This window comes from Dermochelys coriacea, chromosome 11, assembly GCF_009764565.3.
Source record: "Dermochelys coriacea isolate rDerCor1 chromosome 11, rDerCor1.pri.v4, whole genome shotgun sequence".
Lineage (NCBI taxonomy): Eukaryota > Metazoa > Chordata > Testudines > Dermochelyidae > Dermochelys > Dermochelys coriacea.
The window spans coordinates 11,745,022-11,762,136 of NC_050078.2; the positions used below are offsets into that span (position 1 = coordinate 11,745,022).

At 44.8% G+C, this 17,115-nt stretch overlaps 1 protein-coding gene across 4 annotated transcripts in view; it reads right to left on the bottom strand.

Moving 5' to 3' along the window:
* Nucleotides 1–17,115, bottom strand: part of MYLK (myosin light chain kinase) — a 334,343-nt gene that overhangs the window by 167,688 nt on the left and 149,540 nt on the right. For all 4 annotated transcript variants that reach the window (XM_038421966.2, XM_043504946.1, XM_038421969.2 and 1 more), the window contains exons 5-6: nucleotides 12,068–12,233; nucleotides 7,133–7,298 (exon numbers count right to left, since the gene is read on the bottom strand). In XM_038421966.2, coding sequence (XP_038277894.1) covers nucleotides 7,133–7,298; nucleotides 12,068–12,233 — 332 coding nt within the window. The remainder of the gene's footprint in view (nucleotides 1–7,132; nucleotides 7,299–12,067; nucleotides 12,234–17,115) is intronic.

A 17,115-nucleotide genomic window follows, 5' to 3' on the forward strand; every position in this document is an offset into this window, starting at 1 on the left:
ATTCCAAAGGACCATTGTGATCATCTATTCTGACGTGCTACATAATACAGGCTATAAAACTTCCCAAAAAATGATTTCTAGAGGAGATCTTTTAGAAAAACATCCAATCTTGATTTTTTGTCAGTGATGGAGAATCCACCACTCCCTTGGTAAAGAGTTCCAATGGTTAAATTACTCCCACTGTTAAAAAAATATGCATCTTATTTCCAGTCTGAATTTGTGTAGCTTTAACTTCCAGCCACGGGATCATGTTATACCTTTCTCTGCTAGACTGAAGAGCCCATTATTAAATATTTGTTGCCCATGTGAGTACTTACAGATTGTAACCAAATCACCCCTTAACTTTCTCTTTGTTAAGCTAAATCAGGGGTCGGCAACCTATGGCATGCATGCCAAACACAGCACGTGAGCCAATTTTTAATGGCACGCTGCTGTCTGCCAGACCCAGACAGACAGCAGCGTGCCACTAAAAATCCTGCCCGGCCTGGCCTGCTCTTTTCCATCCCCCACCCACTGCTCTCTCCTTGCAGGGCAGGCAAGCTTCTCCCTCCCCCCACCTCCTCCCCCAGTGTGCTGGGTTCCTGCCCCTCCTTCTCTCCCTTCCTGCGGCCGATCAGCTGACGGCCCTTACTACAGATGGGGAGAGGGAAAAGTGGAGCTGCAGCGTGCACCTGGAACCTTGGGGAAGGTGGTGGAAACAGGGCATATCCCCTCCAGCCCCCTACTGTGAGCCGCTCAGGGCAGGGAGCTGGGAGAACCCCCATGACCCCAGCCCACCTCCCCCCCGTCCTCTGCCTTGACCTCTGCATCCCCACACACACACCCTAGCCCTCTGCCCTGACCCCTGCACCCCCCTCACACACACCCAGCACTCTGCCCTCACCCCTGCCCCGTGCCCTGACCCCTGCACCCCCCCAACAACCCCAGCCCTGACTCCAGCTCCCCCACACATACCCAGCCCCCCGCCCTGACTCCTGCAGCCCCCACACATACCCAGCCCCCCCACACCCCATGTTCTGACTCTTGCAACCCCCACATGCCCACCCCCAACCTGAGCACCAAACAGGAGCTCCTGCATACCTCCCTCCCATATTCCCACCTGCACCCCTCGCACCAAATGGGAGCTGCCCAGGTAAGTGCTCCACACCCAAACTTCCTGCCCCAACCGTGAGCCCCCTCTCTCATTCTAGCTCCTGGCCAGACCCTGCACCTCAGCCCCCAGCCTGCTCCTTCTCCCCCAGCCCTGTTCTCAGCACACTCCCACCCTCCTCTCAGTGCAGAGAGAGGAAGAGAATGGCTAGAACCGGGTAGAAGGTAGGTACCTACTCTGTGTGGACAGGGCCGGGACTCAAGAGTGGCAGCAGGCTGAGCGGGGCCAGCAGCCAGGACCCTGGCTGGCAGGAGCCGGCACCTGACGGAACCCGAGACCAACAGCGGGCTGAGCTGCTCAGTCCACTGCCAGTCTGGGGTCCCGGCCACCGGCCCCCCTTAGCCCACTGCCCGTCCAGGGTTCTGGCTGCCTGTCCCTTGCCAGCCAGAGTCCCGGCTGCAGGCCCCAGTCAGCCCCTGCTGGCCTAGGTGAACGGAACCCCAGGCTGGCAACGGGCTGAGCGGGCCAGCGGCGTAAGATCAGCATTTTAATTTAATTTTAAATGAAGCTTCTTAAACATTTTGAAAACCTTGTTTACATACAACAATAGTTTAGTTATATAATATATAGACTTATAGAGAGAGACCTTCTAAAAAATGTTAAAATGTATTATTGGCATGCAAAACCTTAAATTAAAGTGAATAAATGAAGACTCGGCATACCACTTCTAAAAGGTTGCCGACCCCTGAGCTAAATATAAAAGAAAAGGAGTACTTGTGGCACCTTAGAGACTAACAAATTTATTAGAGCATAAGCTTTCGTGAGCTACAGCTCACTTCATCGGATGCATTTGGTGGAAAAAACAGAGGAGAGATTTATATACACACACACAGAGAACATGAAACAATGGGTTTATCATACACACTGTAAGGAGAGTGATCACTTAAGATAAGCCATCACCCACAGCAGGGGGGGGAAAGGAGGAAAACCTTCCATGGTGACAAGCAGGTAGGCTAATTCCAGCAGTTAACAAGAATATCAGTGGAACAGTGGGGGGTGGGGTGGGGGGGAGAAATACCATGGGGAAATAGTTTTACTTTGTGTAATGACTCATCCATTCCCAGTCTCTATTCAAGCCTAAGTTAATTGTATCCAGTTTGCAAATTAATTCCAATTCAGCAGTCTCTCGTTGGAGTCTGTTTTTGAAGCTTTTTTGTTGAAGTATAGCCACTCTTAGGTCTGTGATCGAGTGACCAGAGAGATTGAAGTGTTCTCCAACTGGTTTTTGAATGTTATAATTCTTGACGTCTGATTTGTGTCCATTCATTCTTTTACGTAGAGACTGTCCAGTTTGGCCAATGTACATGGCAGAGGGGCATTGCTGGCACATGATGGCATATATCACATTGGTAGATGCGCAGGTGAACGAGCCTCTGATAGTGTGGCTGATGTGATTAGGCCCTATGATGGTATCCCCTGAATAGATATGTGGCATTGGCACCCTGACAGCAGGATTGTCTGGCTATGTAGACTCCCTCCTCAGGCCCTTCGTTACCAGCACTCCCAGCTATCTTCGAGACACCACCGATTTCCTGAGGAAACTACAGTCCATTGGTGATCTTCCTAAAAACACCATCCTAGCCACTATGGATGTAGAAGCCCTCTACACCAACATTCCACACAAAGATGGACTACAAGCCGTCAGGAACAGTATCCCCGATACTGTCACGGCTAACCTGGTGGCAGAACTTTGTGACTTTGTCCTGACCCATAACTATTTCACATTTGGTGACAATGTATACCTTCAAATCAGCGGCACTGCGATGGGTACCCGCATGGCCCCACAGTATGCCAACATTTTTATGGCTGACTTAGAACAACGCTTCCTCAGCTCTCGTCCCCTAATGCCCCTACTCTACTTGCGCTACATTGATGACATCTTCATCATCTGGACCCATGGAAAAGAAGCTCTTGAGGAATTCCACCATGATTTCAACAATTTCCATCCCACCATCAACCTCAGCCTGGACCAGTCCACACAAGAGATCCACTTCCTGGACACTACGGTGCTAATAAGCGATGGTCACATAAACACCACCCTATATCGGAAACCTACTGACCGCTATTCCTACCTACATGCCTCTAGCTTTCATCCAGATCATACCACTCGATCCATTGTCTACAGCCAAGCGCTACGATATAACCGCATTTGCTCCAACCCCTCAGACAGAGACAAACACCTACAAGATCTCTATCATGCATTCCTACAACTACAATACCCACCTGCTGAAGTGAAGAAACAGATTGACAGAGCCAGAAGAGTACTCAGAAGTCACCTACTACAGGACAGGCCCAACAAAGAAAACAACAGAACGCCACTAGCCATCACCTTCAGCCCCCAACTAAAACCTCTCCAACGCATCATCAAGGATCTACAACCTATCCTGAAGGACGAGCCATCGCTCTCTCAGATCTTGGGAGATAGACCAGTCCTTGCTTACAGACAGCCCCCCAATCTGAAGCAAATACTCACCAGCAACCACACACCACACAACAGAACCACTAACCCAGGAACCTATCCTTGCAACAAAGCCCGTTGCCAACTCTGTCCACATATCTATTCAGGGGATACCATCATAGGGCCTAATCACATCAGCCACACTATCAGAGGCTCGTTCACCTGCGCATCTACCAATGTGATATATGCCATCATGTGCCAGCAATGCCCCTCTGCCATGTACATTGGCCAAACTGGACAGTCTCTATGTAAAAGAATGAATGGACACAAATCAGACGTCAAGAATTATAACATTCAAAAACCAGTTGGAGAACACTTCAATCTCTCTGGTCACTCGATCACAGACCTAAGAGTGGCTATACTTCAACAAAAAAGCTTCAAAAACAGACTCCAACGAGAGACTGCTGAATTGGAATTAATTTGCAAACTGGATACAATTAACTTAGGCTTGAATAGAGACGGTGAATGGATGAGTCATTACATAAAGTAAAACTATTTCCCCATGGTATTTCTCCCCCCCACCCCACTCCCCACTGTTCCTCTGATATTCTTGTTAACTGCTGCAATTAGCCTACCTGCTTGTCACCATGGAAGGTTTTCCTCCTTTCCCCCCCCTGCTGTGGGTGATGGCTTATCTTAAGTGATGAAGTGAGCTGTAGCTCACGAAAGCTTATGCTCTAATAAATTTGTTAGTCTCTAAGGTGCCACAAGTACTCCTTTTCTTTTTGAGAATACAGACTAACACGGCTGCTACTCTGAAACCTCTCCTTACAGTGTGTATGATAAACCCATTGTTTCATGTTCTCTGTGTGTGTGTATATAAATCTCTCCTCTGTTTTTTCCACCAAATGCATCCGATGAAGTGAGCTGTAGCTCACGAAAGCTTATGCTCTAATAAATTTGTTAGTCTCTAAGGTGCCACAAGTACTCCTTTTCTTTTTGCGAATACAGACTAACACGGCTGCTACTCTGAAACCTGAGCTAAATATAGTGATAGATTGAGCTCTTTGAGTCTAAGGCATGTTTTCTAATCCTGTAATTGTTCTTGTGTCTCTTCTCTGAGCCCTCTCTCATTTCTCAACTTCCTTCTTGAGCCGTGGACACCAGAACTGGACAGTATTCCAAAGAAGTGTTTTTATTCAATTTTCCAAGTTAATTGTAGCGTACTTCATTCTCAGGAGGCTCAGATTAGGATTCCGACAAAAGTGCACAACCCCTTGTTCTGGGAGATCCAGATTCAGATGTTGGGCAGGTAATAATTGGAAGCATCAGAGAGGCAATATTCAGCCTCCAAAAGGCAATGTTTTCCATCCTCTGTGCATCAGCAGCAGGTTTCAAGTTGAGCTACTGTGTTATAGGCCAGCTGTGTGACTGGGACTGCAGCACAAAGGAATTTAATGGCTGAGGTGAAGGAAGAGGTGAGCAAATACTGAATGAACCATGCTCAAGGTGAGCCATACATTTGAATCCTTGTCTCGGGAAAGAGATGAGAGATGTGGTGCAACCAGGGCACTCCACAAAGAGTGAACAAAAGACTCTAAAGGTACATAGGACAAAAATAACCCATCAAAACCTTGCAATTAGTCTGGCCATAAAAAGTTACCAAATTTTTTCACTGAAAATGTAAGCTGAATCCCAGTTGAAAGATAATCAGATAAAGATCCAGAAAAAGCTTAACTAACCTCAGCTGGCTGAAGACAAAAGAGCGCTACATGACCCTATCAATTAAGAGAACATTCTTTCCACCCTCCACCTGACTGTGGAAACTTGGAAGAATAAAGCTCTTGGAACAATATTATCTATACAAGAATTCTACATAGCTTTGCTTAAAAATAATGCAATAATTTCAATTGTATGACTGCCTGATAATGCTTTACAGCACTTCCTACTATCTGATTTAATTGATATTTAAAGAATTAGATATGGGAGGTTAGAATGGTAAAGGCAGATGATAAGATAAATACACTACTATGTAAGCTCCTTTTTACTAAATGCCTAGGGCCCATAGTCCTCTCCTGTTTTGAATGTACTGATCCAGGAAAGAATGTGCCCCTTAATTAGGGTTGCAGTTAGCATTTGAAATTTGTTCACAATGTGGCTGAACTGTTGGTTCCCAGCCCGCATCATGTCCCAAGACAGATGTGTACGTTATACACAGTAGGACCATTAACCTGGCGGGAGCAGTCAGAGATTCAGTCACATGTTTAATAAAAGGCTCAATGAACAAAAACCTGACTGAGTAATACACTGGCAAATGGGCTCTCTCTAGTGGCTGACCACAGCAGTTACACAGATTGATAGTTGCTCACAGCACTCCTTTTAGGTTAAGTAGTACGTGCTTGAGTTCAATTCCTGTTGTCATCTGTACACATATAATCCTGTTGCTTCTCAGAATGGCTCCCCAGATGGGACACAGAATCCTGTGGTCCTCAAATGATTGCAACAAGCTAGTGGAATAGGGGCATATGCAATGTATTGGCTTTGTGCACATAGCTGGCCCCCGTAGCTGCAACAGCCTACGTCTTCCTTAGAGATAAGGAACTTCTACTGTAGCTCCAGGCTTATGCTTTTGGTGTTGATGTATACCAGACTGTCGCTATAGCCCGGGGTTCGGGATCCATGCGTGGTTCCGCGTTAATGCGGGGAACGCATTGCCATGGATCCCAATTTAAATTTGGGATCCATCACCACGACCGCGCTATACACGAATCCACGCTATAGTGACACAGGCTATAGCGAGGGTCTGGTGTACAAACATGAAGAGCATCAACCCAGAAAATTAACTATATATGTCATGACATATGTAGCACACACACGTGCCTTTACATGGTTACACAAATCTATTTTTTTCCTTTTAATTACAGTCAAAAGAGGATAGGGCTGGGAATTAGGAACACTTGAATTTTAAATTCAAGTTTTTATCTCTTCTTGTGCTGGTTTGGGCAAGCTACTTAACTTCCCCAGGTCTCTGTTTGCTCCTCCCCACGCATCTATAAATACGGATATAATAATAATGCTTTACTACTCAAAGGGGAATTGTGAAGATTAATATTCATACAGTGCACTGAAAGAATAAAGTACTATGACAATGCTAAATACAATTACTTAACTATCTTAGTAAAAGGATTTGCCCCTCCCCCACAAATGAGGCACTCTCTAATGGTATGATTACTGTATTTAATTACATATGTAGAATTTCCACTTGCTGACATTAAAAAATATCAAGCTCCAAAGTGACAAAAGTAAAGTGAAATGCTAGGTCCTATGGGAAGTGATAAGAGAACATTTTGACAGTTGTTGCCATTGGACAGTGTTTTTAGTTGTAGCAATGTGCTGCAGGTTTTGATACATCAAAATGTCATTCCACACAAAGAGGGGAGAAGGGGGCATGGGAGGGGAGAGAAAGAGAGAGAGATCTTAGGGGGGGAAATCAACACCTGTATTCAGACCTTGCTGAAAGCAATGATTAAAGAATGCTTTGTAATGCACTTGTGTTATTCCCAATTAATCTCTTTTTGTTGTACCTTGAACCATGAGTTCTGCAGACACGGATGCCTTCCCAGCGCTATTCATCACGGTACAAGTATAAGTTCCAGCATCAGCCAGACGAACATTTTGGATTTCCAAGAACTGGATGCCTGCTTTCTCAAACATGTTGAAACGATCTTTTTGCTGCAACTGAATATCACCCTGTAAGGATCACAAAACAACCCCATCAGAGACACAGTCATGGAAATAAGCAGCTTGTGGTAAAAGACCAGTCCGTTGTCCCATGTTGTTCTTTCCACTTATCTCTCAGCCAAATACCTTCTGTGGCTAGTGCCCAGCCAGTATAAACAAACATTTGGGGCTCAAAGCTTTATAATTCAAATCTGCAGGAGACTGTTTCTCCTGGATTTTGCCACCCTTTATTTCCATTCTATTCTGAATTTTAATCATTCACATTAGTATCCTTAGAAAATAAAATTTGCTTTTACTGTATAGGCAACTGACACAGTAATACATTTTATTTCCTTTCCTGAGAGATTGACATCACATTTTAGAATTAGAGTTACAGACAGAGACTTTGAGGCCAATTCTCCATTATGCTATGGCCCCTTTATGCTGCTCTGATAAAGAAATACCCCCCATCTAAAAGAGATTCCTGAGAGGCACAGAGCTGCCAGAGAGACCCAGTGCAGACCCTCTCTGGCATAGAGGGCATCTCAGGGATAGAACGTAGGGAGCAAAAGGTCTTGGGCTACTGCAGTACAGCTATTCTCCGCTTTCCTTAGCCCATTGGAGTCCATGGGAAGCAGAGTGCAAGTTAGAGCAATCCCTTGCAGGGCCTAGAATACAGAGTGCGCAAAGGTGGATAAAAGCCATATTTGGCACCCACCCTTTCCATTCCTGTGCCAACAATTGAGCCTCTTACGTTTGTAAATAATATTAAGGTTGGGGCACAAATAAATGCAAGACCTATCACAATTGTAAGTTCTGGTTGACACTTCGCCCTCAAAAATAGTCGTGGCCAAAGTTGCCAGACCAAAGACACTATCTTAACAGTTGTTCCTAATACTTAATCTATTTTATCTAAACTTAATATCTTTATTTTAATTTATCCAAGGGAAGGTTAAAATGTGACTTGATCATGGTCTGGAAGTACCTACAATGGGAAGAAAATTTCTGATAATGAAGGATTCTTTGATCTAGCAGACAAAGAGATAATCTCCAATGGCTGAAGCTGTAGCTAGATAAATTCAGACTAGAAATAAAGCTAAAAGAGAGGATAATTAAACACTGAAGCAACTTACCATGAAATGTGGTGGACTCTCCATCAATTGGAATCTTTAAAACAACATTAGATGACTTCCTAAAAGATAGGCTCTTGTTCAATCACAAGCCATGGGCTTGACATAGGAATTAATAAGTGAAATTCTATGGTCTGTGTTACACAGGAGATCACTCTTGATGAGCATAATAGTCCCTTTTGGCATTATATTCTATGAATCCAAGACTAAGCAAGCGATTGTAAGCATGTGCTTCTTTAGTCACCAATAAAAAGATATCCTTTGCTAACAGATACCACAAATTTTCCTATTCTAAATACAGATGGAAATTGTACTTTCCCCGGCAGCATTGTATGGTACTTTTTGGTAGATGTTGAGTTTTTAACACCTCTGATGACTCAATAACTTCCTAGTGTCTGAATATTATAAAATCATAGCTGAAAGAAAATTCAGTTAAACCAACTGACACCATTGTCCTGGGGAGCCAACATGAACTACTGATCTTTGTGAATTAGCAGGTAAACAAAGTAAAAGGAAAGAATAAGGCATCCCCAAATGGATCTGATTCATTCATTCTGAAAATTGCGGTTTTATATAAGTGTATGTTAGTTTTACGATGTCTCAGTATAACACTCTGCTGTTAGATCTTTGCTAAGAAAGGGGAAGAAACTGCCACTTGGCAGAACAAGTTATAAAACATGGATTAATGACATGCAGATTAGCTAAAACTCCTTGGGACTGGGACTTTCTTTTATTATGTATTTGCATGGCAGAGTGGAGCCCTGAGCACTGGTTGATGCCCCATGGCATTTCTGTACTACAAATAATAATAATGATTTATGATAGTGGCCAGCAACTGGAAACGTGTTCTTTCACTTATGAAACATTCCCACCCCTCACCCCTTTAAACATTCCCCCTCCTCTGCTGAGACATGGGATTGTTCAATTTTTGGCAGAGAACCTGTATGAGCAGAAGAAATAAAAAACAGTGAGAAAATGCCCTACATTTCCTACCATCTGGTCTATAGTCCTTGCTGTGATGCAGAAGGCAGGGGAAGAAAGGAAGACAAAAGAATTAATGGTCAATACTATAATTTTGAAGAGCAAAAATGTCTTCAATTTTTCAAAACATAAATTGTTCAGCGGGGATGGACAAACCAATATAATAATTAAATATCACTCAAAAGCTCCACCATTACTGAGACAAATATGGTTGTAAACCAGGGAAATTTTCCAGATAACAAAAGTCACTATAACATTGTGCTTTTTCACTGTTCTAATAATCCTAACATTACCTTAAAAATCAGAAATTTTAGTGTTATTTATTTAGAAGCTAAACCACCAGACCTGAACATTTCCCACCTTTGATCCGAAGTTTGCAGCTGAGGCCCGTCTTTATTTTAGAAATCAAACTCTTTTGTGATGTGGCTGGTTCAGTAGAGTTTATACTGATGTGGATGAACTGTTCTTTTTCAAACTTGGATTTTTTTTACATATGTATACATTTTACATACAAAATTCTGGCAAATAAAAATACACCTGACTGTTACTGCATTTAGACTGCTTATTTCCATTTCCCCCTGTAGGATCTTTTTACGTATCACTAAATACATACTTCTTACGGACAACGAAAGACAAAAAAGACAAAGGATAGCCTTGTGGGAAGGCACGGACAGGGACTCAAGAAAGTGGTTTTCAGTTTCCAGCTCTGGCACAGACTCCCTTGGTGACCCTAGTCAAGTTATTAAATCTCTCTGGGCCTCAGCTCCCCATCTGTAAAAGAGAGACGATAATATGTCTTTTTTCTCACCCTTTGTCTGTTTTTCCTATTCAGATTGTAAGCCCTTTGGGGCAGGGACTGTTTCTTACCAGGGGCTTGTACAATGGGACCCTGATTTTGGCTGGCACTACCACAATACAAATAATAAATATCATTAACAAGAGTAATGAGACAGATACCAGTGTCAGTTGCACTTCGGAATGACTCTACTAGTTTCAGTGGAGTTTCTGGGTTGCAAGTGAGGCGAAGATTTGCCCCCTCAGTGCTGTACACAGGTTTCCTGACACGTAGTATAGTTTATACTATCACAGTCACTGGTGCTTACTTACTGTAACTGAAGTTTCTTCAATATGTATTTTCCCTATCTGTATTCTATATGTGGGTGCACATGCCCACCATGCGCCTGAGAACAAAAATTCTTCAAATCAGCGTCCATGGACCTGCAGGTAAGTGAGTCGACTGATTGATATAGAACTCAAACAATCTTGAGGCGAAATTTGGGGTGTAAATTAAGGGAGACCTTCTCTTTCTGAAATACTGTATAAAGAGTCTGCCATCCTGGCTCCTACCTCATTGACCCTTCTGGCCAAAGTGATGGCCACTAAGAACATCACCTTCATGGACAGGTGGGTCATGGCATGCGTTGCCATAGGTTCGAAGGGTGGACCTGAGAGTGTTGACAGGACAAGGTTAAGGTCCCATTGAGGCATAGATTTAATGACCAATGGGAAGGTACTGATCAAGCCCTTCATAAATTGCACAGTAGCCAGGTATGTAAACATAGAACATCCCTCCACGGGAGGGAGGAAGGCACTAATTGCTGCTAGGTGTACCCACAGAAAACTAAGGGCCAGACTTGAAGTCTTTAGGAGAGAAACTAGTCTAGGATAAACCAGAATGCCCACCTACGAAGGGAATGTTGGTGATGTTGTGCCGAGACTGAAAAGTGCCACCGTTTAGCCTGGTAGCAGGCTCTAGTAGAATCCTTTCTAGTTTGGGTAAGTATTTCCTGAGCAGGAGTGCAGTATAAGTATCCTATTTCAGATGCCAATCCACACACCAGGCCTGAGGTGGAGTGAACCTGGGTTGGGGTGCTTGATTTTCCGTGGGTTAATAGATCCTGAAATGGGCAGCTTCTGATAAATGGCATGCGGTCATCGTCTTGAAGCCCAGGAGAGCTCCCCTTACACTCATGAGGAGCCCTGGAGGAGGACTCTTTGGGTTTCTGTGGTAAAGGCTCCATTCCAAGGCTTGTACCCTGGGGGGCTCTGCTGGTTGGTTAAGCCTCCTCCATCAGGAACTTTTTTAGTCAGTGCTCTCGGACCTCTCTAGTTCTGGGTGGGAAGGATCAATAGCTACTGCACTTTGCAGAGATGTGCACCTCACCCAGGCAGAACAGGCACCTTTAATGCTTGTCACCGATAGAGAAGGAGCAAGGGCAGGAGATGCAATTTTTGAATCCCAAGACTCTGGGTGTCGTCTTGGGACCGGGGAAGATTTCTGGAGAATGGAGGCGGGGGAGAGAAACTATCCTATATTAACTGTATATTAACTATAACTACCAAGTTAAGATATACAAACGATTTACAGCAAATCTCCATTACAGGTTATGCATGGAGTGAAGGAGGACATGATTCTGACTCAGGCCATCCAGTGGTAAGAAGGACCCGGAAAGGTATTGACCCACTCTGCCTCTTATACCCTCAGTCGGGACCATGAGGGACACTATTGCACATAATCAATGGACACTGCTTTGAAGAATTTCTGGACTCAGGTGTACGGCATGCATGCACACTCACGTGTGGAAACACATAGCAGGACCCACACTTGAAGAACCAACAGACCAATTATCCTCCTATAATAGAAGCTTTGAGGCAGAACAAGGACATTAGCCCCTCAGGAAACCATACCTTAAACCAAGTTATTTGAGGCTGTGGTCGTCCTGTTATTTTACAGGAGAATTTGCCTGTCTGGCCTTCACGCACGATGACTCTGTTGGGTTTTGTAGCAAACTTTGGTGGACTTTCTCCCCAGATGCTTGGCCTGTTCTCCACTGATGGAACAGAAAATCTGCCCCTGGAAAAGCAATGAACACCTTAGTTTAGCAGAGGTATTGTAACCTTTTCTTGTGGTTAGGCACACTTCACAAAGCATATTAGAACAGTGGTCTGCCAACTGTGAAATAGCGTAAGTGGTAACCAACACTGAGTTACAAACGTACCAGCATAAGACAACAATTTTTGGCCAGTGAGACAAAATGTTCAGAAATCAGAAGCAATCTAGCAACGTGTGGCCAATGTAAGGAACAAAATACTGACTTGTGATAAGGAGACACCCATCACAGTGTTGGAGACCACTACTCTCAATTTCTCATGCTACAGGACACTGTTCTTCTATGTGCCCTCATCCAACAAACACACAACAAGCACTATCACACCTTTTTTGACAATTCTGGTTGCTTATAACCAGAGCTGGGCAAACTAGTCACAATTAACAAAATATACATTTAAATCAGTCCTTTTTTCCAATCTGTGAATTGTCTGCCAACAGCTATAGATTTACCCATATTTGTTAGCTGTTCAGAATTATTCTCCAATTATTTCACTCATCAGTGAGTGTGATAATCACTTGTGATTATGAATGACATTCACTTTTCACCACTTTTCTCACGTGTGTACCTAAAATTTACTATTTTAGTAAACATTTATGCCAGGAAATTCATTCACCAGAATGTTTACAAAGTGAACATGAAAATGGCACAAACAAAACAAAACAAATAAGTTTAGAAGTTCTAATTAATGATAATGAATAACTTTTAGCAGGATTGGCCCAGCTTTGCTTATAAAGATGACATAGCTGTGGAACAAAGTGCTTTGCTAAGAAAGTGACACTTCAACACTGAGTGAGAACAGTCAGTCACAGTCACATAACCTTGAAATACAAAACAGTATTGTAAGCAAGACAAAATAAGTGCAATTTATGCCTGTTAATGTCAAAAGGAGCTATCTGAATGCAGCCACGGTATAATCAAGCCACACAATAGCAAAAGATAGTAGATGGTGATTATTTTTAGCCTGGAATTTCTGGCAAACCAAACCACTTTTGGGGCATTGATTTTCCATACAGTATCTTACCCACATGCAAACGAGATGTGTCAATACCTCCCTTTTTCTATAAGGTATCAGAACACTAATACAGACCTCACAGCCTCAGTTCAAGGAGCTGCCAAGATATGATGGTGGCCATATGGGCTACTTGAGAATTCTGAGTAAGACAAGACCATGATGGAGAGGATTTAAACAGAGAAAAGGAATATTGAAAATTTTTGGGCAAGCGTGGTGCTTTACCTAAAGAGGAAGGTTAGTGCTTTGTGAAGAGGGTCACTCATAGTTCAGTCCCAAAATTTAGAGGGCATGCACGTATGCACGCGCATGTGTGTTATGTGTACAAACTGATACATCAAAAGAGAATATTAATTACCACTAGATTACTAGATATATATACACTCTTCCTAGATTTTACAAAACCAAATACAAATAGCTATGTTTTTAATATTTTCTTTTTTTAAATAACTCAAGTATTTTGGATTTAAATCTTTCCATAACTGCAAATTCTAAAAGCTCTAAACAAGAGTAAAACACAGGAGCAAAGAAAACAGGAGGATGAATCTTTTAATAACTCTATTAAAATCCACTGGATTAGGTGAGCTCTTTAGAAAGACAGAGCTAAATGGCAATATGACTATCCTTCCTTAGTAGGACTATTTAGCACATGCATATTCCCCTAGCGTGTTTGCAATACAAATAACAGCACAAAAGAACCTAAAAAATGGTTACCTACCTTTTTGTAACTGTTCTTCGAGATGTGTTGCTCATATCCATTCCATTCTAGGTGGGCACATGCCCAAGTGCGTGGTCATGGGAAATTTTTGCCTTAGCAGTATCTGTAGTGCCAACTGTGGCAACTCCTTGAGTGCTGTGCTCATGAGTCAGTATATCAGGCACTGCCAGCTCTACGCCCTCTGAGTTCCTTCTTGCAAATCCAACAGAGGGGCAGGAGGGCAGGTAATCGAATGAACATGAGCAACTCATCTCGAAGAACAACAGTTATGAAAGGGTAGGTAACCATTTTTTCTTTTTCGAGTGCTTGCTCATGTCAATTCCATTCCAGGTGAGTCACAAGCAATGTCCATGGAGGTGGACTCAGAGTTCACAGACTTGCAATTTGCTGCACTGCTCTGCCAAAGCCAGCGTCATCTCGAGCTTGCTGGGTAAGCATATAATGTGACGATAATGTGTGGATAGACGACCAGGCAGCAGCCCTACAGATCTCTTGGATTGGCACCTGTGCCAGGAAGGCCACTGATGATGCTTGTGCCCTAGCCTAGTGTACCATCACGACTGCCGGTGGAAGCACCTTCGCCAGCTCATAGCAGTATCGGATGCAGGCCATGATCCAGGACAAAATCCTCTGAGCAGACACTGGGGGACCTTTCATTCTGTCTGCCACCGCAATGAACAGCTGCACTGACTTACAGAACAGCTTCGTTCTATGTAAAAGGCCAGCGTCCTTCTGACGTCCAGGGTGTGTAGCTTCACTCTTGATCTGATGCATGAGGCTCTGGAAAGAAGATGGGTAAGTATATGTCCTGGCCAGTATCAAACTGGGAAACGACCTTGGTCAGAAATGCTGGGTGCGGTCGCAACTGAACTGTATCCTTGTAGAAGACCGTATAGTGTGGTTCTGAAGTAAGCACCCTGATCTCAGACACCCTGTGGGCCAACATTATCATGACCAGGAATGAAACCTTCCAGGAGAGGAGCAGGAAGCCAGAGGCTCAAAGGGAGGCCCCATAAGCCTCGACAACACAAGATTCAGGTCCCAGGGAGGGAAGGGATCCCGGATGTGCAGGTAGAGACACTCCAGACCTTTCAAAATGTACCATCATATTGTGAGCAAAGATCAACTTGCCTTGGAATGGAGGATGGAAAGCTGAGATAGCAGCTAGTTGACAGGGACAAACCTTGGGAGTTCGAGGTGCAGCAGATAATCCAGGATCTCCTGCAGTGGGGCCTGCTTGGCCTGGATATGCCATTCCCAGGCTCAGCACCTGAACCTTTTCCATTTGGCCAGGAAAGTCGCACTGATTGAGTGTTTCCTGCTACGCAGCAAGACCTACTGAACACGGTCCGAGCATGCCCGTTTGTCCACGCTTAGCCATACAGTAGCCAAGCCATCAAATGCAAAAGACTGCTGTGGTTCTGGGACAGCAGATCCAGTCAGAGAGGCAGCTGCAGCGAAGCAGCTACTGAAAGGCTCAGCAACGTGCCGAACCAGTGCTGGTGAGGTCACGCGGGGGCTATTAGGATAATTCTTGCCTTGTCTTGCTTGATCTTCACAAGGACCCTGTGAAACAGTGGCACTGGCGGGAAGGCATACATCAGAGCCCCCAACCACAGAATGAGAAAGGTGTCTGATAGGGAGCCCCTGTCCATCCCCCAGATCAAATAGAACATGTGACATTTTCTGTTCTGCCTGGACGCAAACAGGTCCACCTGGGGAGCCCCCACCTCTGGAAGATTATGCTGACCACTCCGGATGGAGCGACCACTTGTGGCAAGACGAGAAAGTCTTGCTGAGGTGATCCGCCAGGACATTCCTGGTTCCAGGCAGGTATGCAGCAATCAGATGAATGGCACGCCGCACACAAAAATCTCAAAGGCTGAGAGCTTCTTGGTAAAAGGCCGAAGAGCTGACACTGCCCTGCCTGTTGATGTAATACATCACAGTGGCATTGTCCGTCAGGATCTGCACCACCTTGCCCTTCAGGTGGGGCAAGAAAGCCTGGCAGGCCAGGCAAACCACTCTGAGTTCCCTGATGTTGATGTGGAGGGCCAGATCATCCCACAACCAGCAGCCATGGATGCTTAGCTCACCCAGATGAGCTCCCCAGCCCAGGTCCAAAGCATTGGAGACCAGGGTCGCAAAGGGAACTCCCTCCAACACCGACCTGGGGTCCAACCACCAATCCAGGGATGACCTGTTGTGATCCGGCACACTGACTACCCAGTCTAGGTCGTGCCTGTTGCGGATATAGACTGACGCCAGCCACACTTGCAGAGGCTGGAGATGGAGCCGAGCATGGCTGACCACGTACGTTCACACCGCCATGTGGCCCAACAACTGCAGGCAGGTGTGAGCCGTGGTGAGCGGGTGATTCTTTACATGGGAGATCAGGTCCGACATGACCTTAAAACACGCTTCTGGAAGGAAGGCTCTGGCTCGTGCGGAGTCCAGAACCACCCCAGTGAACTTTACTAACTGGACAAGCGTTAAGGTAGATTTTTTCTCGTTTAACAACAGACCCAGATTGCCGCAGGTAGAACACACCAGATCTAGGCTCCTCTGCATTTGCTCCTGAGACCTGCCCTTGATGAGCCAGTCGTCAAGATATGGGAAGACCTGGATCCGTCGATGTCTCAGGTAAGCAGCCACTGGTGCCATACATTTTGTGAACACCCTCGGGGCCGATGAGAGACCAAAGTGCAGTGCCATGAATGAAAATGGCGTCCGCCCACTATGAAACAGAGGAAATCTCTGTGACCTTGGAATACGGAAATATGGAAATAAGCGTCCTTCAAGTTGAGGGTGGTATAACAGTCCCCTGGATCCAGGGAGAAGATGGAGGCCAGGGAGACCATATGAAACGTCAACTTTCTGAGAGACTTGTTGAGGTGACACACGTCCAGAATGAGTCTAAGGCCCGTTTTTGTTTTTGGGGTTAGGAAGTAGCGGGAATAGAACCCTTTTCCCTTCATATCCCAAGGGACCTCTGCCACCACCCTCAGGTGCAGAAGGTTCTCGACCTCTTGGATGAGGAGTTGCTTGTGAGAAGGGTCCCTGAACAGGGATGGGGAAGAGGAGGGAGGGTTGGCCGAAAATTGCAGGGTATAGCCCC